Source organism: Phoca vitulina, unplaced genomic scaffold, assembly GCF_004348235.1.
Source record: "Phoca vitulina isolate PV1807 unplaced genomic scaffold, GSC_HSeal_1.0 scaffold27, whole genome shotgun sequence".
Taxonomy (NCBI): Eukaryota; Metazoa; Chordata; class Mammalia; order Carnivora; family Phocidae; genus Phoca; species Phoca vitulina.
Genome location: NW_022589730.1, coordinates 16,505,076 through 16,532,576, shown reverse-complemented (window position 1 = coordinate 16,532,576; position 27,501 = coordinate 16,505,076). Strand labels below are relative to the sequence as shown.

The following is a 27,501-nucleotide window of genomic DNA, read 5'->3' as shown; positions in this document are numbered from 1 at the left end:
GTTACAGAGAGCAGTGTTCCTTACGTTGATCCTCCAACCCCGCAGCGGCGGGTCCACCTGCCGGTGGTGTTAGGTTCCAGGCGGTGCTGTGCGATCCTGCTGGGCTTTCATGCCCGTCCTGTGTCTGCGATGTTCGCATCTGGATTCCTTCAGGTGAACCAGGAGGGCTGGCTCCATTTTTCAAAGCCCCTGCTAATTCGCCCTCACCCTAATGCTCTTTAGAACGTCCCATTATTGCGCCCTCAGGTCCACCCTCTTCCCGCAAGAGAAAGTACAAATCTTAGGTGACACGGAGGGATGGGAGAGTGGGGTGTGTGGCCATAGTACGACGGAGAGAGAGTTGTTCCTGCATCGGGAATGGCCTCTCAACCCCTGGGGATGTTTGCAGGCTTGGAGGATCCTCTCTGGGGTTTTCCAGGCCTTCACTCTACTTTAGGCGGGTGGATAGGAAAAGACTCGGGCGGCGAGGTGGGTGCCGTCCTGCTGGTGACCGGGTGATGGAACGCTGCGGCCGCAGTGCGCGAGTCCCTGCGTGTGGGTGAATCCTGCAGGTCCCTCGTGTCTCCAGGAGAGGAAGATGCTGAGATTCCTTTGTTAATCTTCCTCGTATTCCTAAGAGTACATGCCAGTTGCACTGCGGATCCGACCTGTCAGTTGCTCAACAGGCTTTGTTTTATGTGAGACCTTTTATCATTTCTGGTGATTGTGTGTCCTGGGCCTACCACCTATGAGTCGTTGAATGGCCTTTTATGTTCTTTTTGTTTCTGAACCGACTACCCTCTGGAATGAATGATGTGAAACTGGGTGATGTTCTTTGCTCACCCACATTATAAGGAGAGGGCACATGACATAAATCTGTTGTCACCATAAAGGATGGAGAGATTTAGGCAGAGCCTGTCTACTTCCGGGGACGTCTAGAGCCTGGGTCCAAGCTTTGGATAAGTGGTGGCTTAAAAAAACACTTCTCAGTGTTTCAACTCTTTTCAGACCCTTTCAACTCTGGTGGGAGTTGGGCAGTAGTTCGTGATTCTGTGTCTTGAGTTTCTGTAAAAACCACGATCTATAAACTTGGATCAACATGGTTGGTAGAGATCGACCACAGGGGCTGGATGCTTCGCTAATGGTGATTTTATTTTTTTATTTTTTATTTATTTATTTTTTTAAAATTTTATTTATTTGAGAGAGGGAGGGAGGGAGGGAGGGAGAGAGAGAGAGAGAGTGCGCGCGTGTGCGTGCGCAGGCGGGGGGGGGGGGGGGGCAGAGGGAGTGGGAATACCTGACTTCCCGCTGAGCAGGTAGCCCAACGTGGGACTTGATCCCAGGACCCCGAGATCATGACCTGAGCCGAAGGCAGACGCTTAACCGACTGAGCCACCTAGGCGCCCTGTTAATGGTGATTTTATCGTGAGTTTATCGTGAGTTTTCACTTATAACTGCCATTTGCTGCTTAAAAATAAAAATAGTGACATTAGGGGATTATTCCTAAGTGGGTGGACTCTTACGTGGGTATTATCTGACAGGTGGATTTTTCATTCCCTGTATTCTGCAGTTTAAATGTTCGATTTCATTCTAAAAAGAAACTGATAATCACAGAACTTGCACTGGGTATGACTCAGTCATAGATACTTTCACAACAATATCAACTTAGCTGTGTTGATGTTTTCTGGGCTGTAGTCTGATGCTGGGGATACGTTATTCCCTGTCGTGTCCGTCAGGCATCCATCTGAGAGAATGGTGGCCCCGGGGTATTTTCTCTTTAGGCTAAGCAAACCATCTAGGGAAAAGTATATGTGACTTCTTTAATTCTTATTTAACTGAGACTTATGTGAATGGAAGGTGATTTGTTCTATAGCTCCTACTGAACCAAGCGTGCTGATTTCTTCTTCCATAGCAGTTTTTCCCATCCAAATAATGAGGAGTGTTTGGATGTGTCCCGCAGTCTGTGAGTAAGCTGAGGAGGGTGTGTTACCACCTGCAGATGGACTTGAGTTTTCACTGGTACGCATATTGTCACCTCAGTAGGAAGTCTACCTTGACCCCCATATAGTTTTTATTAGGAATGCATGATCAGGGCGCCTGGATGGCTTAGTTGGTTAAGCATCTGCCTTTGGCTCAGGTCATGATCCCAGGGTCCTGGGATGAGCCCCCAGCTCCTGAGCTCGTGAGTCTCCTTCTCCCGCTCCCTCTGCCCCTTCTTCCTGCTTGTGCCTCTCTCTCTCAAATAAATAAACAACATCTTTAAAAAAAAAGGAATGCACGATCTCTTGCAGTTTGTACAAAAAGAAAAATCATTAAATACTTCAGTAAAATGTGGGAGACAATTTCTCAGTGATTTAAGGGAGATTAAAAGGAGGAACAGTAGTTAAGTATTGAAGATGAAAGAGTCTTAGGAACACATGTCTACAAATCAGGCTGATTCTTGCATTGAAAGTTGCCTAAAATCAGCTGTAAGCCTCTTCCCTTCTGGCATTGGATTTTGCTTCCTATTTTCCTTCTCTTCCTGGCTGCTTGCCTCCCTCCACTGCAGAAAGAGGGAATAGGCCCAAAGAGATTCCCTCACTTCTTGAGCATCCCAGAGCTAGTGAGTGACAGAGCTGGGCCTAGGCCCATCCTTCTGAGAAGTCCGGTGTGCTGGCCCCTGACTCATGGGGTGTTAGTCATGTGGCATTTACAGTGCAAAGGTGAGTGGGACATTGCCATCTTCAGTCAGCCGACAGGCTAGTAGGTATGAAGAGACAAGTACGCACATGTGCCGTGCTGCATACCAGAAGATCATAGAAACACAGGTGGAGTGCTCTGGGGTTCAGGCAGGAGGAGGAAGATCTGTCCTGTGGTGGAGTTTGATGTGATCTCCACAATCCCATGTCCTCTGCAGGTGGGGCAAAGGGTCCCCTTTAAAGACCCCAAGCATTTCATGCGTTTATAATCCTTCATCTTTAGCAATGGCCTTGACCATCCTTTTTCTTCAGATTCTCTGTCCTCCTACCGCTCAGGGTTTTGCCGACATTAATGGGAGCACTTCACATAATGTGACCCACCCCGATCTGGCCCCGGTGCATAGGAGAAGGCCTGCCTTCTCCCAGGCTGTGCCATGCCCCTGGGTCCATGTTGGTAGACGCTGAGAGCAAGGTCAACGGCAGGGCCGCCCTCAGCTGCCACAGTCAGTTGGATAACAACTGTGTCGGATGAATGACAATTAGGAAACGGCCGTGTGTTACCTTCACCACTAAAAGCACTGAACCAGGGAGGGAGAAGGAAGGGATGCTGTCCTTTTTTTTTTTTTTTTTTTTCCCTATCAGGAGAGTATTTTTTCCCCTAACATAATAGAGAAAATCAGGATTAAATAAAAACTGTTGGAATAAGCTTCTTGGGACTTTTTTTTTCTTTTTTAAATCTCAGGCCGAACTTTATTAGCAGTAGATGGCCCGTGGTGGGCTGGGATGCTCATTTGTTGTGTGGGTGAATTGAAATCCATAATTGGTTTTTTGATTGTCATATATTCCTTTTAATGTGATAGGCCAAATGTGACGGTGACCATAGTCGCGCTCATTTTGCCAGTAGATTTGAGTGCTGTAGAGATTAAAATAGGTTTGGGAGTAGCGTTTTGTGAAAACCATGCAATGAATCCAGTGGTAAATTACAAGTTTTCTAGTTACATCAAAACCTACTTTCTGTGCTGTACCCGTTCTGGTCAACTTCATTCTTGTTAGAGAGTTGCCGTGCTGGTAATACTGTGCAGCATTTTGGGGAAATGAGTTGGAAGCTGTAATTATCAAGGCTTTGTACGTGTTCTCCGGATGCTTGTTCACTCAGAGTTTCTGCATTGTGGGAAGCGTAGTTCCCAACCTGCTCTTTCTTGCTGGTCATCACTGTGTTCGTGTAAGTCCTGGAGGGATATTTATCCCATCGTTACAAAGCGTTCGTTGCTGATGGCATTATTTCTGTTCGTTTAACAGAACATCTGATCAAATTCATGACCATGGGGGATATGAAGACCCCAGACTTTGATGACCTCCTGGCAGCATTTGACATCCCAGATATGGTCGATCCAAAAGCAGCTATTGAGTCTGCGCACGATGACCAGGAAAGCCACATCAAGCAGAACGCCCACGGAGACGAGGACTCCCACACCCCCTCCTCCTCTGATGTGGGCGTCAGCGTTATCGTCAAGAACGTCCGGAACATCGATTCATCCGAGGGCGCGGAGAAAGACGGCCACAATCCCACCGGCAACGGCTTACACAACGGGTTTCTCACCGCGTCCTCTCTCGACAGTTACGGCAAAGACGGATCCAAGGCCTTGAAAGGAGAGGCGCCTACCTCAGAGGTGACTTTGAAAGACTCCGCGTTCAGCCAGTTTAGCCCCATCTCAAGTGCTGAAGAGTTTGACGACGACGAGAAGATAGAAGTGGACGACCCCCCGGACAAAGAGGATGTGCGTTCCGGTTTTCGGTCGAATGTGTTGACGGGGTCGTCGTCTGCCCAGCAGGACTATGACAAGCCAAAGGCGCCCGGAGGGGACGGCTTGAGCACAACCGGAATCTCTCCTGCAGGCAGTTTAGACAAAAACAGAGTTGTTAAGAGAGAAGCGGAAACAAATTCCATAAATCTGAGTGTTTACGAACCTTTTAAAGCCAGAAAAGCAGAGGATAAGCTGAAGGAAAACTCTGAAAAGGTGCTTGAAAGCCGGGCGCACGACGGGAAGCCGAGCCCGGAGAAGAGCGACCCCGGCGTTGGCGGCGGCGTGCCGTCGCGGTCAAAGCCGTCGTCCAAGCTGTCCTCGTGCATAGCTGCGATAGCAGCACTGAGTGCTAAACGGGCCGCTTCCGACTCCCGCAAGGAGCCCGTGACCGACTCCCGCGGGTCCTCTCCGTTACCTAAAGAAGCGAATGACAGTCCCAGAGCCATGGAGAAGTCTCCCGAATCCCAGAGCCTCATCGACGGGACGAAGAAAGCGTCCCTGAAGCAGCCGGACAGCCCGCGGAGCATCTCCAGCGAGAACAGCAGCAAGGGGTCGCCGTCCTCCCCCGCAGGGTCGACCCCAGCAATCCCCAAAGTCCGCATCAAAACCATCAAGACGTCTTCTGGGGAAATAAAGAGAACAGTGACAAGGGTGTTGCCCGAGGTCGATCTCGACTCGGGGAAAAAGCCTTCCGAGCAGGCCGGGTCCGTGATGGCGTCTGTGACGTCTCTCCTGTCCTCTCCGGCTTCGGCTGCCGTCCTCTCCTCCCCGCCCAGAGCACCTCTGCAGTCGGCGGTGGTCACCAACGCGGTCGCCCCTGCAGAGCTGGCCCCCAAACAGGTCACGATTAAGCCCGTGGCCACTGCCTTCCTCCCGGTGTCCGCCGTGAAGACGGCGGGATCTCAAGTCATCAATTTGAAGCTGGCTAACAACACGACGGTCAAAGCCACGGTCATATCTGCTGCCTCGGTTCAGAGCGCCAGCAGCGCCATCATCAAAGCCGCCAATGCCATCCAGCAGCAAACCGTTGTGGTGCCGGCCTCCAGCCTGGCCAACGCCAAACTCGTGCCAAAGACTGTGCACCTCGCCAACCTTAACCTTCTGCCTCAGGGCGCCCAGGCCACCTCGGAGCTCCGCCAAGTGCTAACCAAACCTCAGCAGCAAATAAAGCAGGCAATAATCAACGCAGCAGCCTCGCAACCTCCCAAAAAGGTGTCTCGAGTCCAGGTGGTGTCCTCCTTGCAGAGTTCCGTGGTGGAAGCTTTCAACAAGGTGCTGAGCAGCGTCAACCCAGTCCCAGTTTACATCCCCAACCTCAGTCCTCCTGCCAACGCAGGCATCACGTTACCGACCCGCGGGTACAAGTGCTTGGAGTGCGGGGACTCCTTTGCCCTCGAAAAGAGCCTGACCCAACACTATGACCGACGCAGCGTGCGCATCGAAGTAACGTGTAACCACTGTACAAAGAACCTCGTTTTTTACAACAAGTGCAGTCTCCTTTCCCATGCCCGCGGGCACAAGGAAAAGGGGGTTGTGATGCAGTGCTCCCACTTGATTTTAAAGCCAGTCCCAGCTGATCAAATGATTGTCTCTCCGTCAAGCAATACTTCTACTTTATCGTCTGCTCTTCCAAGCTCCGTGGGAGCCGGTACACACACTGTAACGAAAATTCAGTCTGGCATAACGGGGACAGTCATATCCGCTCCCTCAAGCACACCCATCATTCCAGCTATGCCGTTAGATGAAGACCCGTCCAAGCTCTGCAGGCATAGTCTGAAATGTTTGGAGTGTAACGAAGTTTTCCAGGACGAGACGTCGCTGGCCACACACTTCCAGCAGGCTGCAGATACGAGTGGACAAGTAGAGTATCACTTATATTTTGGTGTTTCGGGGACGAATCTGTAGACATGAGTGCTCTATACAGTGCCCTCGATTTTAGGGGTGGGAGCTCAGGCAAGTGTGTGTGTGTGTGTGTGTGTGTGTGTGTGTGTGTGAGAGAGAGACGCGCCAGAGACAGGATTGTTTTCATAGACTTGCACCATGTTGTAATAGGAGTCTTTAAAAACAATTTTTTTGGAAGGTGTTTTTTTTTTTTTGTAGACAGAAACTCTACTAGTTGAGTTATGGCGCCTTAGATTTAGGATAAATGAGTTTGTAATTGTTGGGTCAGTGGTATGTATGCAGGAAGTCTGAGATCTGGCGCTAATTAAGGGTATCATGCCATTGTGTTAGGGGTTCAAGTCAGGTTACATCACCATTGTTCTTGAGTTATTAATGACGTTTTTGGGATTTAAAAAAAATTCCTCGTGTTATTTAGAATTACTGTTTTGTACAGTTAAACAGACTTAATTGGTACCCACTTAACATGGTGTGCCTGCTTGCTTAGGATGTTGGTCCAGAAGTATGTTCAGCAATAATCCTCAGTGCAGTGAATTTAAGCTACAGATGGAACACCATCTCCCTTTGAATAGAATGCCTTTGCATTTCTTTGTCCCTTTCTTTTTTTTTTTTTGGTGGTGAAGTGTAGGTTGATGTTGGTGAAGTACGTGTCACAGTGGGCATCAGTGAGTCCTTTTTATCTTCTGTCATTTACTTTTCTCCATGAGGCATCATTTGGCCAATAGACCAGCATATTTTACAGATATATGATCCTCATTTGGAAGTAACTAGACATGTCGAATGAACCAGATTCAAGCTGGAGAGACCATATGATTTATTGTCCAAAGCAGAGAACTTGTGAAATTGGAAAGGGGGGGGATGCTAGTTGGAGCTAATACACGCTGGCTCGAACTTCTGTTCGTGAAGACCCAGCAGTGAGCCGATCTTTCCTTTGTTTGCCTCTTTTATTGCCTCTTGCTGACCAGGGGGTTGATGCTGCGTTCCACATGTCAGGTAGAGTTGCCACGATCGGTTCCTCAAGGGCAACTACCGAGTCAAGTTCTGGGTGGGATTTTGAGTTTGGGGACTAAAAGATCAAGAATACCGCAATCGTGTTTTTCTTTGGATTTTCAGTTTAGTGGAGATGGAAATGATAGAGTTTTGAGAGCATTCTTGCGGCATTGGATGCTAAATATTTCATTGGCTCGGATGGTGAAACACTCAGAGTGGAGTGGCTAACTAGTTCAGGAAGGTGGTGATTGACATGCTGTTCTCGGGTATCCTGGTGATAGGGCCTGGGTTCTTTCTAGGTGCCTCTTACCTTGTCACGGCTTCATTAGAAAGGTAATATTTCTCCCTGTCTTGAAAGGATGCGGTTAAAAAAACAAACAAAAACCCTTTCTTTCATTGTGTGTGTTCCGTTGCCTTGTTTTCTCCGTCTGCTGGTATCCTGCGCGGGGTGGCAGATCGAGCCCTGGCTTCGGAGGGCTCTCACCACCTCTCCTGAGTCGTGTGCGCTGCTCAGTATCTGGCATTCTGAGCTGCCCTCCCATAGGCTGTTCTCTTTGGGATCTCTTCTTCTCTAGGAAGGAGAAAAGACGTGGGCAAGAAGGTAGGACTTTCCCTTCCTCCACGGATTCTCCCAGTTTTTGTTCTCTGTGGACCGCTCGGGCTCAACCGCCAGATGAGGGTCAAACTAGGGTCAAACTGGGATGGAGGTTTCCCTCAAGGATGGAAGTTAACATCTCTTCTCGTGCGTGTGGCTGCTCTGCCTTGACTTCTGCATTTGGCCTGGATAAGTGTATAGTGCAGCTCACCCATTTCACCTGGGATACTTAGGAATGAGTCATGGCAGAGTAACGTTAACTCTGGGGCCGAATGTACACTGAGCCAGACGTCCCCCTCCCCTGCCCCCTCTTTGACTCTGCCTGGGTAAGTGTCATATTTATACCCATAAGCCTCAGCTGCCTGCATATCCAGGCACGACCGGCTGGCGACATAAATGTGCCTCCTGGCATACTCTGCCTGTGCCCCACTTCCCCTTGTCTTGTTGGAGGCCTTGCCCAGAACGCCCCCCTACCACCTCCCATAATTTCCCGTTCTTCCCAGACTAGGCCAGAGGAGGGTTCTCCTGCAGACCTAGGCAGGCAGCCTGGTCTCTCCCTCAGCAGCCCAGCCTGCGTGGCTGTCAGTGGCGGGGGGGGGGGGGGGGGGGGCCCCCTTTTTCCCCCCCCCGGGGCAGCCCCCCGGGCCCCCCCCCCCCCCCCCCGCCGGGGGGGGGGGGGGGGGGGGGGGGGGGGGGGGGGGGGCTGCCACGTTTTCAGCACTCAGTTAAGCCAGCCCGGAGTCCCTTCCCCAGTCCAAGACGTTGGTAGGATCCATGTGGCCATTGTTGTACCAGCTTCGGATGTAGTGGAAGCTAGGGGTGTCCTAACCCATTGCAGTCAGCTGCTGTGGCGTCAGGTAACGGTGATACCTGGAGGTGGGGGCTGAAGTCAGGAAGAACAGAAGAGAGAAGAGGGAAAATTCTTCTTTTCATCTTCTCCAGTTTGCCATTCACATGACCGTCAGACAACTTAAAATTTGTAAACGTAAATCCAATTGGGAAAAAAATCTACCTGCATGGACTGTTACCTCCCTGAGAATGACACCTAAAACACTTATGTCTTCTAATAAAATGTAGAAGTTGAGTTGGGGCACCTCAAGTACCAGTCTTTCCTGAACCCCGTCTTTCCTTTCTTGTCTACTACAGTCAGGTTATTAAAACATTTACTTTCCATTTCTCTGTAGACCTCCACATTCTTGGTAAGTCTTTGGTGAACTGAGAGAGTGGACTGCCTCACCTTTGTGAGAACCCCCTGTAGCCTCCTATGTTAGCCCTGTGCCCGCTGCCCGCAAGTTGCCTATTTTCTCTTCCGGCTTAACTGAGCTCTTCCGCCCGGGCAGGGTTCCCTAGGTCTGCGGAGTAGTCTTAGTTAGGGAACCGTCCACAGCGGTTGCTGGCACTGAACCTGCTGCTGCTGTTGGTTCTGAAAGTTAAGGGTGTGACCACAGGGCCCTAGCAGGACTGATGGCCCTACTGCCCCTCCTTCCTTGCCTGCCAGCCTTCGACTCCACCAGACCTAGAGGGACGTGTATGCCTTCACAGGCAGCGGGGCTATTCTTCCTGCCTGCCCTCCCCCCCCTTCTTTCCTGCTGCCCCCCTCCACTTATAATTACCATACTCATTTAAAAATTTTGCCTGATAATGCTGCAGTGTTCTGTGCAATGTTCTGGGTCTTCCTTCTCGAATCACTGACTTTTTAAAATCGAACTTTCTATTTTGAGATAATTTTTTTTTAAGATTTTATTTATTTATTTGACAGAGAGAGACACAGTGAGAGAGGGAACACCAGCAGGGGGAGTGGGAGAGGGAGAAGCAGGCTTCCTGCTGAACAGGGAGCCTGATGTGGGGCTCGATCCCAGGACCCCGGGATCATGACCTGAGCCGAAGGCAGACGCTTAACGACTGAGCTACCCAGGTGCCCCTTGAGATAATTTTAGATTCATGTAAGAAATAATACCGAGATCCTATGTACCCTTTATTTAGTTTCCCCCAGTAGTACACTTTGCAAAACCATAGAACAATATCATAACCAGGATATTGACATTGGTGCCGTGAGTCTACAGAATATTTCCATAACCAAAGGAATCTCTCATAATGCCTTTTTAGAGCCAGTCCCACCTGCTTCTTAACCCCCAGCAACCACTAATCTGTTCTCCATTTTTATTCCGTTGTTATTTCAGGAGTGCTTTGTAAAGGGGCCATACCATCTGTAACCTTTGGGGATTGGCTTTTTGTACTCCGCATAATTCCCTGGAGATTCATCCAGGTTGTGGCACGTACCGGGCGTCTGTTCTTTTAAATCACTGAGTAGTATTCCGGGTGAGGTTGTCCCACAGGGTATTCACCTTTCAGGCTTTGAAGGACGGTCTGCATTGTTTGCAGTCTGGGGTCATTATGAGTAAAGCTGCTGTAAACATTTGTGTACAGGTTTTTGGGTGAACGTGAGTTTGAGTTTGCTGGGATAAATGCCTACATGTACTGTTGCTGGGTCGTACGGTAGTTGCACATTTATATTTTTAAGAAACTCTTTTCCAGAGTGGCTGAACCGTTTTATATTCCACGGGCAGTGTATGGGTGATCCAGTTTCTCTGTATGCTCGCCAGTATTTGGTGGTGGTATTTTCCACTTTAGCCATTTTGGTAGGTGTGTGATAGCTGTTGTGGTTTTAATTTGCAGTTCTCCAGTAGCTAATGATGTAGAACATCCTTCTTCACGTGTTTATTTGCCCTCTGTACATCCTTTCTGGTGAAATGTCTCTTCAAGTCTTTTGCCCATTTTCTATTTAGATCATGTTTGTGTTTTTTAGCTGTTGAGTTGTAGGAATTCTTGTTGTATACTTGATACTAGTCCTTTGTTGGGTATGTGGTTGCAAGTCTTTTCTCCCAGTTGTGGCTTGTCTTTCCATTTTTTTAAAAAAGTTTTTTTGAAGTGCAGTTGAGCCTTTGCGTCTTGTAAACAGGTCTCTGGCAGAGCAAATGCTTTCAATTCTAATGAAGTCCAGTGTATCTGTTTTCCCTTTTACAGTTCACGCTTTTGGTGTCAAGCCTGTTTCTCGCTCAATATCCTGAAAGTTTTTTTCCTGTGTTTTTTCCTAAAAGTTTTATACTTTTAGTTTTCGTATTTAAGCCCATGATCCATTCGGGTTCGTTTTTATATAAGGTATGAGACTTACGCTGAGTTTTGTTGTTGTGGTGGTTGTTTGTTTTCCCCATGCATGTCTTCTGCCTCTAATACCATTTGTCCAGAAGGCTGTCTTTCCTCTGTTGAATTGCCTTGGCACCTTTGTTGAGTATCAGTGGTGTGTGTATACACACACACACACACTTTAAAAAAAAATTTTTTTTTAAAGATTTTATTTATTTGACAGAGACACAGTGAGAGAGGGAACACAAGCAGGGGGAGTGGGAGAGGGAGAAGCAGGCTTCCTGCTGAGCAGGGAGCCCGACGTGGGACTCGATCCCAGGACCCTGGGATCATGACCTGAGCTGAAGGCAGACGCTTAATGACTGAGCCACCCAGGTGCCCCACACTTTTTTTTTTTTTTTAAAGTAAGCTCTATGCCCAGTGTGGGGCTTGAACTCACAAACCCAAGATTAAGAGTTGTATGTTCTACGTACTAAGTCAGCCAGGTGCCCCTCAATTGGGTGTAGTTGTGTGTGGCTATTTCTGGGTTCTGGGTTCTGGGTTCTGTTCCATTGACTTACATGTCTGTCTCTCCACTAGTACCACACAGTCTTGATTATAGTGACCATAAAGTGTCTTGAAATCCAGTACACTGATGTGCCCAACTTTGTTCTTTTTTCTCAAAATAGTTATTTTTCTTTAATTGAAGTGTAGCTGACATTCAGACTTGTTTTTAGCAATCCCAGTTCTTTTGTGTTTCCATATAAATTTTAGAATAGTCTTGTCTATATCTACAAAATCTTCTGGGAATTTTGATAGGAATTAAGTTAAACCTGTATATCAATTTGGGGAGAATCGATATCTTTACTATGTTGAGTCTTTCAGTTTGTGAACATTTATTTATTTTAAAGATTTTTAAGATTTATTTATTTGAGAGAGAGAAAACATATGTGAGCTCGGGGAGGAGTGGAGGGAGAGGGACAAGCAGACTCTGTGCTGAGGGTGGAGCCCGATGTGGGGCTCAATCCCACAACCCTGAGATGACCTGAGCCAAAATCAAGATGCTCAACTGACTGAGCCACCCAGGCTCCCCTCTCCATTTATTTAGATCTTTGATTTCTTGTATCGTTTTGTGGTTTTCATCATACAAGTCCTCTAAATGTCTTGTTTTGCTCTTTTTTTCCTTCCTAACAATTGTAAATGGTGTATTTTTCAGTGCTCACATGTTCATTACTGACATAGTGAAATACAGTTAATTTTTCTATATTTATCATTGAACTCATTTATTGGATTCAGTGTTTTGGGGGAATAAATTACATTGAGTTTTCAGGTATTGAACCAGCCTTGCATCCCTGGAATGAATCCCACTTGGTCAGCTGTATGATTCTTTTTATATATTGTGAAGTTTATCTGCTAATATTTTGCATTAGAGTTTTACATTTATATTCAATTTTTTTGGTACTGTCTTTGGTTGGTTTTGGACAGGTTAATATTAGCTTTATATAATGCACTGAGAAGTGTTCTCTTCTATTTTCTGGAAGAGACTGTGCAATTAGTGTTCATCTTTCTTTAAATATTTGGTAGAATTCTTCAATGAAAGCATCTGGGCCTGGAGATTTCTTTGGGGATTTTTCTTAAAACACCTTCTGGGCTGGTAGAAGGACTCCGTCACTTGGTGTGATAGGTCCCTGCTGGCTTTCGCTGACACCATCCGGGCAGGGCTGTTGGGACAACTTACTACAGCTGCAAGAGGCTGGAAGTCTGGGCTGCACCTGGACTTGGCGTGGTGGTTGGCTGGAGTAGAGCAGTCATTGTCTAAAAAGTTTTCTCTTTTGTTAGCCTGACCCTCTCCTGGTCGTTTGGCTCGTGATAGCAGGCTTTACTTGGGGATTTTTTTTTTTTGTCTCTACCTTTTGGTGTTTCTGGGTTGCCGGTTTCTTCAGCTCCAAATGTGGGAGTTATATGAGGCAAAAAGAAACCGAGAGAACTCATCACTGTGTCATTCCTAGGGTCCTGAGCTCTCTAGCCAGCCTGCCTTCTCTCTGCTTCTCAGAGTCTTTTAGTGTCGGTTTTATATATAATGCCCAGGAGTTTTCAGTTGTATTTAGTGGAGGGTATAGGGAAAGGTACGTCTATCCCCTTTTCCCGGAAGTTTCACTCTGTTTAAACATCCTGTGTAGCTGCTGTGTCTTCAAGGAGAGATTCCGTAATTCCATCACTAGGTTCAGCCTGAGCCTTCCAGCCTATGATTCTCAGTTGTTTTTTGGAACTAGGTGTCCTGGGAGCACAGCATCCTACTTGACACTCCAGGATTGGTCTCTTCTCTCCAGCTCAGACATTTCCACGGATCCTTGCCCTTAGCCCACCTGTGAAAGCAGTTAGGTATGAGGTGGCGAATCTTTTCTTTTCCCTTTGTCATCTGTGGATCCCAGCCTCCGAAGACCCCACAGTCTCTCTCTGGAACCGCCTTTTCTCGGTTGAGCACCGTCACCATTACCCTTTCATGTCTCATTTCCTCCCCATTTAGATGTTGACTCCCGTTGCTGTTGGATTGGGGCCTTCCGGGAGTTTCCCAAGGGTGCTTGTTGGAACCTAGCAAAGGGTCTCTTTTTCTCTTCACCCCAACTGTGGCCGCACGTGCTGGATCGCCTCCCACTGTCTCCCCACACATGCGCGTTCAGCCTTTTCAGAACTTACGAGAACATAATGGAATGAAGGAAGGTTTTGGTGGCATTTGCCAGTTACTCCTCCTCTTCCAAATGTTCTGTGGACCATCTCTACAAACGTAATGATTGCCACAGGGAATCGGAGTGCCACTTTATTCACAACTGGCCCCTTGCTCAACACACCGGCTGGTGCAGGCCTCGCGTCTGCTAGGAGCTGGGTTGGAATGTATGGTTTATTAGCTCAAGGCCAAGCCAGAGTCCAAGTCCTGGAATTTCGTCACACTCTGACATGTGATAGGGACAGGACCCCAGGCAAGCTTAGCCCGGGGTTGGACTGCCCTGCCCATGTCTGCCGATCTCCCAGAGCAGCAAGCAGCTGAAGGAGAGGGTGGGATGGCAAGGAATCTTGGGTGGGTCATTTCCCCGCCCAGCCGCGGGGAACCAAGCAGTCCGTGAAAATGGAGCCATACGGCCACTTGACTTTGTAACACCAGTAAATCTGCCCTGCTTGGAGGTTTTTATTCCAACCTATCTGCTTATAATAATCCATGCTTTGGGGCACATGCAGAAAAGGAGTGGGTGGAAGGGTGGAGAAGCTTCCCTGTTCTCCATGAAGTATTTAAGAGCTGACAACTGTACTGTTAACAATTGATATTAAAATGTATCAGAATGTCATTGCTTCACCTCTCAGTAAACCCATGACTAAATTTAGCCAAGTACAGACGAGAAGTGCATACTCTAACCTCTTAACTGGTAGAATGTTTTCTTCCTGTGGAATCGACATCAGCCATAAGTCAGAGAATGTTACAGGTCCTCTGGTCAACCCTTTTGTTTTACAGTTGGAGAAACAAATGCCCAGTGAGTGGCACAATGGGGACTTGAAGCAAGGTTTCTTTATAGCCGGTTCATTATTCTTTCCGCTTTGTCACGCCGACAACCTAGGATAGAGAAGCATTTGACGGTGGCAGGCGCCATAAGAATTATAAGAGAATGGAATCTTGGGTTCTAGCCAGATCGGCTCCAAGAGTGCAGCTAGAGGTGACTTTTCTGCAGTGGTCCTCATTTTCAGGGATTGCTGATTCAGTTTAGTTTCTGAGCATCATTAACACAACACACCACGTATATTAAATTATCTTGAGCAGCCCCAGTCAGCCCTCATTTCTAGACATACTGTGCCCAGGCAGCTGCTTCGGGAAACCATGGAGCCCACCTCCATGCCCTCGCCCACCCAAAATATTACTAGTCGTAGACTCACAACTCTTTCTTGGTCCTGCTCTTCTTCTAAGTGCTTAATTTAAATTCTGGTCGGACTAGTCCTGTCCCAGTTTGCACTTTAGCGTTATCAACCTTTTCTCCCGTGATTATCATCTGAGTAGATTATATGTGCTGACCATACCGCTTTCTGCAAATTGGCTCTTTCAACTGTCAACTCTTATTAGAAATTTTTAGTGGAGCAGAATGATTTGAGGACAAAACCACCACAACCCACCAGTTTGGAAACAAAAGGAGAAAGAGTCATTTCTGTTATAAATCTTGCTTTGTGTTATTTCCAGTCTGAGTGAGATCTGAAATGAAATGCTCTGTCTGTGTTTTCATCATGAAATAGGATGAAAGTGAGAGCCAGAAAGCAGACTGGTGTGCTTTATTATTACTGATACTATTTTGGGGGTAATTTTGCTGTAGCCAGAAAACTACAAAACTGCTGTCAATGGGACAGAAACCCGTTTATGTAGCACGGGGGGGCTATTAACACACAGTGTTTTGACCTTCAGACCCACTGTTTCAGGCTTCTGCCCGCTTTGGTGTCTTTGAAATGTAAGCACAGTACATGGTGTATTTACTCCCGTTTCTCTAGCTTTTTTCACCCTTCCCAGGCAGTTTTTCTCCTTAAAACATGAATTGAAACACATAGAATTACTTTCCTCGTTACCCAGATAATTCCTGTGGCATGCAAGGAGGATGCCAAGCCCTAGCATCCTGAGTCCTCAGTAGGGCCGTGATGTGCCCCCTTCCCCTTCCTCCCAGCCTGCGTCCGCGTGCCAGCCGCAGAAAAGGCACAGTATGAGTACTTATCACGTATGGAATGTGATTTTCTTTTCAGCTTTATCTTCCTGTAGCTTTCTCGTGTTACTTGACTATGGAAAGGTAATATCTTACTTTAAAAAGTAGCAGTTCTCTGAGCAAATGAGTCTGCCCCAGTGTAGGAATTAGCCATTTATTAACAAAGTACTGAAAATACTTTAATATAAGTAAAATGTCAGAAGACACATGGAACCACTTAGTGCGTTTTATTATGGGTTAACCCTTGAACAATGTGGGGCTTAGGGGCAGCGCTCCTCACGTAGTCGAAAATCCACGTATAACTTTTGACTCCCCCAAAACTTAACTACTAATAGCCTACTGGGTTATTTTAAAGTTTTTATTTAAATTCTAGTTAGTTAACCTAGTAATGTAATGTTGGTTTCAAGAGTAAAATTTAGTGATTTATCACTTACATATAACACCCAGTGCTCCTCACAACAAGTGTACTCCTTAATCCCCATCCCCTATTTAGCCCAGCCCCTGCCCACCTCCCCAACTACTAACCTACTGTTGACTGGAAGCCTTACTGATAACATATACAGTTGATGAACACATATTTTGTATGTTATATGTATTATATACCGTATCCTTATGATAAGGCAAGCTAGAGAAAAGAAAATGTTAAAATCATAAGGAAGAGAAATTACATTACAGTACCGTACTGTAAAAATCCCCATGTAAGAGGACCCGCGCAGTTCAAACCATGTTGTTCAAGGGCCGACTGTATACTTTTCTCTATTCAAACAGTTAAGTACTGTCACATTAAACTGCGTTATCCATCTTGTAAATAGCCTCAACTTGTAGAGAATTAGAGTTTTCAGATATATTTTAGTTCCTTTGATTTTAAAAAAAGGGAAGGAAAGTCAGATTCTCGTAAACCGCAAAGAAATTCCGGTCTGCCCCCGCGCTACTATATCCCCCAGATCCAGAGAACGGCTGTCATTGCCACGAAGTCAAAGGATCCTGGACAAGCTACTGGGATATTCTCATTAGTGCTGTGAAGATGCTGTACCGTCGTCTAGGGATGCAGGGCTAGCACCGTGTTATCGAAAACAGGTAGAGTAAAACCAACAGGAAGTCCAGGGAGGACAGCCAGGCACTCCTCATGTGAGTGTAAAACGGTTGATAACCCAAGCACCAAGGAGGAGAATGTCCACGACCAAAATATCATGCTTTTCCTCAAAATGGAACGGAGGGAAGGAGCGGAAGCAGGTACCCAGAGAGAAATGTGGGAGCAAATACAGTGTCTGTGCATGAGTGTAGAGATAAGACCGTCATCCAGTGTGATTCCCCAGTGACTGAATTCTCCCATTTCAGTAATTGCAAACTGTGGCCGCATTTTAATTTGGGGTGGTAGTGCCTACTGGCCCCCACTTTCTCCTTGAACTTCTGTGTCTGAAGTGGGTCAGGAGCCTCAGCCAAGGGGAAATGGGTGAGTGCAAATACATGGAGCTAGTCAGTGGCCGGGGCGGGAGGCGGGCGTGGGATGGCCTCCAGCAGCCCTCACAGAGCCCCACGGGCCGGACTGCCCTGCCACACAGTGTGTCACGAAGGGACCGCTTCCCCTCTCCAGGAAACGGGTATGAGCAAGGTTGGTATTTGTCGTTGCTATCTGTTACTCTAACACAGTTTTCATAGTCTTTGCAGTTAGAGAATCCTGCCCTAAGGAACACTCAGTAGTTCATAAAATCTCTTCTTGAATCATTTTGATACTTAGTTAAGCTGCTGGCAACAAAACCTCTTCACCAGTATTTCCATGACTGTTTATATATGTATTATAAATAAATAAATGTCCAACAAGGAAGATTAAATGATTCATTGTGAATTTTATATGTATCATGAAGGATATTTGTTGATAGATCTTGACAAGAGATAATGTGAAAGTTATTTTTAGCTTTTTTTTTTTTAAGAATTTCTTTTATTTGTGTTGCTGTTTTTCCCTATTATAAACTAGCGTAGTCATGTTGCTTCAGATAAAAGAGAAGCTGTAGAGATGGTGTCCACTCGGATCCGAACATAATGGTCAGGCAGTTCTAATAGATTAAGTAGTGAGCTCTCAGGTCCAAAAATATACACAGCTTCCCAATGATCTCACTTACCTATGTCCTAGATCATTATGAGAATCGAATGGGATGTTGTATTTGCATGTATCTAAAGTACTTCATCACTAGGCCTGTAGTGGAATGGGGTCCATATCTAAGGTGTGTGTGGAAACGCAGACATATGATTCACTGCCTGGGATTAATGACCATGTGGCAAGAGCAAATAGAAGACCTGAGTTCAAAGGAACCAGTGATTACCTGTGATAGCGTAGACATCAGCGGGATCTTCTAATGCATGAAGGTGCAGATGGCTTTTCCTTGTTGTGGCTTGTTTTAACCTTGGCTGTATGTGTTGTTAGAAAAGGAATGCTTTTTTTAAAATGACGCTGGCCTCATCAAAGCTGCCTGTAATGTTCTTATTTTGTGATTATAATAAACATTTTGTGGGATAACATTTGTATTTAGTCCTTTCAGGAGGAAAACTGGACAGATTTTTCAGGCGAATTTCTGGTTTTCGATAGTTTCAGTTGCTCAAAAGTTTAAAACCTTAACTTTGGGGGCTTGATTCAAAGGTTAAAAGAAAAAAATCTTTAAAAAATTTTATAACTCTGTCATCAGTATAAAACGTCATTTTAAATCTTAGCTAGAGTCTGTATTTTGAGGATTTCTTTAACTGACTTTAGTACAAATTAGACATTTTAGAAGGTAGTAGATATTTGTTACATTACTGTCTAACTAGAATTTGAATATATTTTATCTTGTGCTGTGTTAGGTTTATTTTTGGAGTGGATGCAGTAAGTCCTAGCTTTATATTTACCTTAAGTTTTCTGTTCTTGTGTTTTAAAAATATGCCATGTTTACTGCTTACATCTAAGGGGATGAAAAATAGTATGTTTCACTTTTAGTGTGTTTCAGTTTTTCCTGATTAGTTAAATGTAGGGCCTTTTCCAAAGAGCATTTCTGTCTTTATTTTATATGGGACTAGATTTTAAGCTTTATAAAGTTTCAGTTTAATACTGAAATTTATGTATCTGAATTTGAGTTCATTGGTTTTATTATAAATCCTATAATGTCCAGCTCATCCATTGGGGACCAACTCAAGTAGAAGAACAACAGCTAATTGCTGTGGTCATTCTTTTGCATTCCTGTATTTTAGATTTTAGATTTCAGGTAAATGAAGTGACTGGGAAAAGAAAGAGGAAGAAAGAAACAAACAAACTGGATTAGTCTCTAATTAATTTTTATTATTCTGAAGAAAGTTTTTTATGGGTTGTGGGAACTGGCTACTCTTGAGATAGATGCTTGTAAACTTGTAATTATACATTAAAGCTGACTTGCTAATATAATTTGCAAGATTACCTTTCCTAATACCTCTTCTCTGCACTGAACAAAATGCAAATGTAACAAAATTGGAAGTCTACCTGAAGCTGATAATTCTCTTTACCTCATGCTTTGGGGTGACCCAGACTACATAGTAGTACCTATTATTTTTATTTTCCAGAGTAAGGGAAATTACATTAAACGTTTAACTTTCAAGACTTGCTTTTTCCTTGGGCTTAGAATCCATGATAGCAGTATTTGAAATGAGCGATGTGCAATTATTTTGGGGTTTTAACCACGCTTCTTTGCATATTAGAAAATACTTCGTAGGACCAACCCTGTTTCCCCCTTTGGTTTATCTAGAAGACTTGCACTATCTGCCAGATGCTGCTTCCTAACCAGTGCAGTTATGCATCACACCAGAGAATCCATCAGCACAAATCTCCCTACACCTGCCCCGAGTGTGGGGCCATCTGCAGGTCGGTGCACTTCCAGAGCCACGTCACCAAGAACTGTCTGCACTACACACGGAGAGTTGGTTTTCGGTCAGTATATTGTTCACTTACGTGCAAGTAAAGCCTGTTCACTTGTAACCGCACAGCGTCTCGAATTTCGAGGGGTCTCTGCACACCGTTTTCAGGGTCGTACAGTGATACCTCAATTAACAGATCCTCTGGGAACCTAGTTCATGTGTGGTAGAGTTGATCTGTTTGAGTCCTTGTGGTATTGGCCTTCTAGTCCCCACGGAGCTGAGGGTAGACGGAGCCCATCCGCCTGCAAAACTGTGCATGTGGCAGCATTCAGCTTTGATGAACTGTTAGAGCTTTTTCTTTACCCTTTCCAGCATCCTTCTGTTGTCACGCTCTCTGCATTTTAACCCCTGTAAGAACACCATGCATTTCTGTACCTCTTAATACGTCTCCTCTGATCAAAACAGGGTGCATGGTTCCTTACTTTTATTTCATCCCATCGAAGGATTGGGTATTTGCCCTTTCCTAACATCATTGCTCTTTGTGGAAGAACCTTCTACCCAAGGTAACCTTCCTCTGTCCCTTCTTCCCCATTACCCAAGTCCGGGCGTTTCCCTTAGCTATGGCCCCTTTCACTGTCCCCTGAGAATCTCAGATAAAGTCTTTTACAACATCTGGCTAATCTAATGTTCATTTAGAGAGCATGGAGTGATGATGTACTTGAGCTTCACCTTCCACGTTGTGACCTTCTGAAATGCATTCCTGTGCCTTTTATATTTTGACCCAATGAAGGTCAACCAAGAAAACATGCCGTTGCTGCACAGTGTCTTTGTTAATAGAGGTATTACTGTACTGTGTGTTTATCTGAAAATTAAGTGTTTGGTTGCCTGTAATTTTAATGTTAGACTGTTAATACACAGTGCTTTCTTCTAGTTACACAGTTATGATATTTTATAAAAGTGAAGTCTGGTTGGTATAATTTGATGGTTTTATTTCAGTTACATTTAGGTTACAGCATCATCAATGGCTCTGTCCGTTTCTCTAACCCTAAGAGAGACTTCGGTCCCATTTTTATCAAATGCCTCCAAGCCAGGGACACACAAATGCTTAATGCATTGGGATCTACCCTAGTAGGAAACGTTTGGTTTGGAAATTAAGGAACTAGAGTTTTTTCTGTGGCTGTTTTGCCACTTGGTGGTAATTCACATATTCTTTCTATACCATGGTGCCCCTGTCTATAACATCATCGATGTGGTGCCGCTCCTTCTCCACGTTACAGCTGATGGAAATGCATGCTCTAAGTGCTGAGGAAAGGTACGCATTGAAGGTGCCCTTGATTCCACAAAACCCATACACAGCGATACCTTGGTTCTTACCCCATGTTTTGAAACTATCATTACTGGGTTCTTTGTTTAATAGTGAAAAGCAGTTCTGCACCCTTTTCTCTCTGCAACTCTTTTAACAGATGCCAAACTTCCCTCAAATGTTTATTTTTTGAGTATAATGAAAGTAAACTTAGGCTGGAATGAATAAAGGAAGTAGGACTTCTGCAATTCTCACTATTCCTGGTGTCTTTCGTAAATTAAAACAAGCTCTGCACTCAGGCTAAAAGTAATCAACTCAGTTGGAAAAGCCTATCCCTTGCTTTTCTTTTTCTCCCCCCCATTCAGAGAGTTACTTAAATTTGGCACTTGGAATTTAAAAAATTTTTGTGTTTAGTATATTTTTTTCTTGGACTCGAGGCTTAGAAGAGCTGTAAAAATGCTTCTGTGTGTGTATTCTGCGTAGTTCACGTTTACCTCTTTAGGTGGGAGAAAAAATATTTGACCTTAATTTTTTTTCCTGCTGCTTCAAGTAATGGTCCTGCCTAATATTTGGCAGGGACTTAGCAGCCCCTTGGCCTTGTTATTTCTCCTTGCTCTACACATAAAGAAATACTCTATACGCAATCATTTTCACTTTGTTTTTTCTTTGGTCAGAGAAGGCTCTCTTAACAGAGCTCCCATGCCTCACTTGTCTCTTCGTGACTCCGTGTGTCTTGTTTTTTCTCTTCTTGATCATATCGCATCTCCTAGATAGTGAGGGGGTCACTCCTAGCTCCTGGTCGATTTGGTAAAAGTCCTAGGTTTCCATGAATTTTCCTACTTTTTGATCCATTGGATCTGCATTTTGAAAGGGGGTCTATAGGATTGTATACTATAAACATTAAAAAAAAATTTTTTTTTTTTTTTAAACGTGAAGAGAAACTTGATTGGTACCCAGAACACAAAGGACCTCAGATACATGAAATATTTATTAATAGACAAGATTTTAGTAGCATTAAGATACTGTATGAACCCTTCAAATTCTGTCTTCTCTTTGTTTGTCATCTTTCCATCTCCTGTCGGCCTCTGTGCCCCGGAAACTTTTCTTCCACCTGTGGGCCGATATTTTACAAAACTCTCTCTTTTCGTAACTGGTTTTTAAATTCTCTGCTTTCTTTCCTCATGTTAAGGAGGGTTTTCCCTTGGTCTCTGTGGTGCTCTTTGGGCCTCCTCCTTCAAATGTTGTCTAGATGCCTTTAACTTCCGGTTTATTTTCCTTAAGATTAAATCTCCCTCCCAGTCTAGGCGACTTCAGAGAATTAGTTCTTTGTTTCTTTTTGCCCTTCTTGGGTCTTTGCCCTTTGAACACCACCTTTCTGCCCTTGAGAAAATTGTTCTGTTTATGGTGCCGCTGTGGAGGACCCTTCTGTTTCATTAGTGATCCATTTTTGTTTGATGGGATCCTCCTCTTACGTAGGAATCAGGCTTGTAGGGTTGGGAAGAACTAAAAAGTGACTGAGTTCGACTCTTCTCCTTTTACACACGAGAAACAGGCCCAGAGAGGATCAGTAACCTGTTTAAGACAACACAAGTTCAGGGTAACCCAAAATAATTTCAGTGTGCTTAGGTGGCATAATAGTTCAAGTAGGTAAGATAGAGGAGCTTTCCTTAATTATTCTCCTATTATGATTTAGTGTTTTTAATGTATATGCTGTTGAACATTATGCCTTAAGTCATTTAAAATATGCTAACACACGAATTACGATTTTTATGGAATGCTTGCAAAGCTTAATGCGGCATGCTTTATAGAACCCATATACTTCAGAAAATGCCACTCCTGTGTGACTTTGGAAGCATCTCCATGAATTCGGAGGGGAGGTTCTAGAAATGAAAGTACCTTAAATTCATGCAGAAGTAACGGAGCACTGCCTGCTGTCTTCAGTCCCTCTTCCCCACGTCAGCCCCCACCTTCACATCCAGGAACGTGTCTGCTCAGGTGTGTTACAGGTTTACCTCCACAGACTCTCAGCGTCTCCAGAGCCCACCCTCAGTAGTTCTCAGGTGTGAACACAGGACGACGAGGTCATCAAGTGGATATGTAATCAGTGTGCTGAGAGTCCCTGCATGAGAAAGAAGAGCTTGGGGAGAAACATACCTAAGCGTCAGCTTGTTTCCAAAGGACTAGATATGATCAGTTCACGGGCTAATCACATTATCACACATTCAAGAAGTAAAGTTAACCAGAACGACTATTTAGCTATGTTGATTTTTCAGAAGTTTATAATTCATGTTATTTCTTAAAACAAATGTAAGTGTACCTGAACTTATTTTCCAGGAGACAAACAATCTAGGTGGTTAACCTTCTCTACCCAACAGGCCCCCTTAACTCCAGATCCATTGACCAGCATCAGTGTGTCCCAGGAGACCGTGGCCATGGCTTTGAAGCCAGTACTGATTTGTCCTCTCTGCCCCTTTGTTGATGGCATGTAGGTTGAGGTGGTGAAGATTTCTTCCATTGGCAATGCCATTTGGGCATACGGGGTGGCTAGGAACCTCAGGGCCTAGGGTCCGAATCCAGCATGTGGGAGTGTTCTCCAGAGTCACAAGTCCTAGGGTCTTGCCGTGTTCCCCGGCCTTGATACCGCCCCCACAATCCACCGGTCTCCCCACACGCTGGAGTCTGGATATTTACTTCCAGCAGTTTCAAAGATGCCCAAGTCATAGACCATTTGAGTTTCGTTTTTCTTCTTCATGATCTTCCTTCTTAAATATATAAAAATAATTCGATCTGTTATAAATAGAAAACAAAACAAAGCAAGACTTACTTCCTAAAAGCCCTGAGAAGCCTCAGGAGGCCATTACAAGATGCTCATTTTACCTGACTTTGACAGTGAAAGTGCTCGTGTGTGATGGTCCCGTGCTGACGACCGCGTGTTTGTTTTCCTGGCAGGTGTGTCCATTGCAATGTCGTGTACTCTGACGTGGCCGCTCTGAAGTCTCACATCCAGGGCTCTCACTGTGAAGTCTTCTACAAGTGTCCTATTTGTCCCATGGCGTTTAAGTCTGCCCCAAGCACACATTCCCATGCCTACACTCAGCATCCCGGCGTCAAGATAGGAGAACCAAAGTAAGTCCTGCCGCCTTCTGACCTTCATGCCACCGCCTTCTCAGTGACTGAGAGGAGGGCGTAGTTCTGTGGGCTAGAGAACGATGTGAGAACGATGCCACCAGGAAGATGTCGCCGTTCCAGGAGGGACAGCTGGTAGCTCCTCACTCCCTAAACCCGTCCGCTCCTTCCCGGGGAAGCCTCCGGCCTGAAATGTCACTTATCATTTATGCCCTTCAGTTTCCACGAAGCAAGTGAATATTTATCAGTTTTGTTCTTTTTCTTAGGATGATTTTAACAAATAAGTTTGAGGGGAACTGTAACATACTGTCATCTTTCCTTTTTTTTTTTAACATGGTTTCTTATAGGATACACTTTTTATCATAACATGATACGAAGTCAGTTTAAAACACTGGATACTGAATTTAACTTCATAACCAGTGTAAGTCCTTGATGAGCAAAAGCAGATTTCATTTTTGTCTTAATCTTGCTCCTAGTTTTGTCAGTTTTGGCTTTGTTGAGTCTTTAATGACGACGTGGTACTTGAGCAGACCTGGGCTGCCTGCCTGCGTCACAGGCAGTTAGAACCCAAGACGAGGGAGTGTGGGCTTTGGATTCCGAGTCCCACCACCCAGCCCCCAGCTGTGAGGTCTGGGGCCATCACATGCTCTGTTTCAACATCCATTTTTCTCTCCCATAAAGTGAGGGTAGTGCTTATGGCCCAGAGTTTGTGTGAGGCTGAAAGGTGACATTTAAAATGTGTGGCACACAGTAGTCCCTCTGTCTGGAGCACAGTGGGGCTCGGTGGCTTTGGTCCTTTCCATATTTCCTCTTTGTTGCGAGCACAGCACTGGATTAGATGCTCGTGGTGAAGCTCATTTCATTTCCGTGTTATTTATGGCAACGTGGAATTTGATTGTTGCGTGAGGTTAGATTTGCTGCTCAAAGCTATTGGTGTGCTTTGCCCATAACCCCATCATCAAGGAAGTATTAGAGGGAAGATGTGCAGATATGCCAATGTGTGTCTGGCTTTTATGGTAACCTTTAGTTTGGGAAAATACTAATGACGGAACACTATAGGAGTGTTTACTAAAAAATGAGGATAAAGTTTGGAATTCTGTTCTAGGAAGACCTTCACTCTGATCTCTGTGGATCCTCGCAATGAAACAAACTGCAGATATAACCTGGTATCTTGACCCTGAAGACGCACTTCAGTGAACTCTGAGGTCTTCACTGTTCATGGTTGTAAAGCTTCTAGGCACTAAGGCAGTGTCTTGCCCCCAGTTAATACAGTTTTTAATTTGGTTCTTTATTCAGATAAATAAATAAAACATTACTGACATCTGAAATAGCAGTTGTTACCTAGGAATACAGGGCAGCACCTGATTAAGATAAGCTAAAACAGTAATTTTCCAGGTTGAGTAATGCATAGGAAAAAATTATTCCAGCATTTTCCTAAAATTATTTTTGCTACAGTTGTTCTTTAATAAGTACCAACTCTAAAGATAGGCATCGACTAGTATGTTTTAAATTGTAAAACTAAAAGAAAAAAAACTATAGGTGAAATACAACAAAACTGCCAAACCAGTGAACTTTAACTCAGCTGCATTCATTCAGTGGGTGGTGGTGCTTGGCTGAGGCGAGTCCTCACCTGCAGCCTGGCTGGGACCCCAGGGGCTGCACATCGGGCTCCATGTGTCACGACTGTAATACAGCGGGCCTTGAGATCCTTCGTCCCTGCCACCTTTCCCCATTCAGGCTCCTGTAAAGCCTTGCTGTGCCTGCTGGAATGCTACCTGGCCTACACTTGATTCAGAAGCTTCCTTTTGACATTAAATCCATCTCTGCTCTGTTTGTGTAAGCCCCCCAAAATCAATAGCCCCGACTACACTGGAGACTCAGGGATTGAAATCTTCTAGCAGGATTTGGTTCACAGGTGGTTATGCAAATGACTGAACATGATGCAAATGGTGTGCATTAATCTTTTTAAAGATGAATATAAAAATACCCCCCCCATTTTCTTTAGAGACTACATGGGGTCTAAAAATATAGCCCCATAACATCCTGTCGTCCCAGCACCTCAAATTGAAAAGCGCACAGTGCAAGATTTCACTTCTGTATTTTTTTAAGATTTTTATTTAACGTTTATGTAGTGTTTCTTATGTGCCAGGCACTGTTCCAGTGCTGTGTTTCTTGCTTTTCAATGTGTGGTCAGGTTGTTACCCTGCTGTCTTCAGAGAAAATTGTGAAGACCCTTTAATCTTTTCTGGGAGATTCCAGATCCATTTTGAACGTCCATTCCTAGATTTCATGGTGATAGAGTTTTGTGTCTGTTTTCGTCTTTTCCTTGACATCTAATGATTAAACAGTAGGTTTTTTGCTATTTTGTGCCTTCCTTTTATTTGCCACTCTAAATGTATGTAAGTGGAGAAGCGAGACCTCCAAAGTCTAGAATTATATAAGAGACAGAGCGTTTCTGAATCAGTCCCTAAGAAGTCAAGCATGTACTAAATTGTAACAGCGGCACGGTGGAAGGCTTTGGAGTCAGATGAGGCTGAATTTGAACCATGGCCCTGGGATCTGTGCAACATCCAGCAAATTCTCTCCTCCCTGAGCCTGTCCGTGACATGGCTCACCTGTTGGAGGCGTGGGGATTGTTTGTTGCTCAGGACAGTGCTTTGCACTTAGTTGGGATTCGGTCAGTGGTAATGAAGGAGGAGGTTTGTGGCAGTGATTTTTGAGCTTAGAATCTTTGGTTCCATTTGTTTTTACATTTGTTTAGAGGGTTACACACTGTTCTAGAGAGTTTGGGTTGCTGTAAGTTGGACCTGAGTGTGGGTATTTGGTTTTAGCTTTCTTTTTTCCCCGTCCTTCCTTCCTTCCCTTCCTTCCTTTCTTTTATTAAGTAGGCTTTTATATTAAGGTTTTTATTAAGTTAGGCCCAGCATGGAGCCCAACATGGGGCTTGAACTCTTGAGATCAAGACCTGAGCTGAGATCAAGAGTCACTCAACCAACTGAGCCACCCAGACACCCTGGTTTTAGCTTTCATTTTCTTTTTTTTCCCCTACTTCCCCTCACCTCCCCCTTTCTCTCCAGGGGACTGCCGCCGCCCCTTAGTCTGGTTATCCCACCATTCCCTCAGTCTTGCAACTAGGGTAGGATTCAGTCAAACACACAGGTTTGGCTTTCAGAGCCCTTTGCAACTCTACAGGACCTCCCCCGCCATTCCCACAGCCTGCGGATCCAGCCACACTGGGTTTCTTCCTGTTCCCTCACCATGCTGTGCCCAAGCGTTTGCCTGCATACGAACAGGCCTCACCGTCCTGCCTGGCTTCCCCGCCACTGTCCTGCCTGGCTTCCCCGCCACTGTCCTGCCTGGCTTCCCCCCCACTGTCCTGCCTGGCTTCCCCGCCACTGTCCTGCCTGGCTTCCTCCCCGCC

The 27,501-nt window shown here is 45.2% G+C and overlaps 1 protein-coding gene across 14 annotated transcripts in view; it reads left to right on the top strand.

The window, feature by feature from the left end:
* ZNF532 (zinc finger protein 532) overlaps positions 1–27,501 on the top strand; it is a 107,583-nt gene that overhangs the window by 45,497 nt on the left and 34,585 nt on the right. For 12 of the 14 annotated variants that reach the window (XM_032422895.1, XM_032422906.1, XM_032422903.1 and 9 more), the window contains 3 exons: positions 3,957–6,322; positions 19,543–19,724; positions 23,904–24,080. In XM_032422895.1, coding sequence (XP_032278786.1) covers positions 3,957–6,322; positions 19,543–19,724; positions 23,904–24,080 — 2,725 coding nt within the window. Of the gene's footprint in view, positions 1–3,956; positions 6,323–19,542; positions 19,725–23,903; positions 24,081–27,501 lie in introns of those variants that run through there. The other 2 variants (XM_032422908.1, XM_032422909.1) reach the window with 2 other exon arrangements.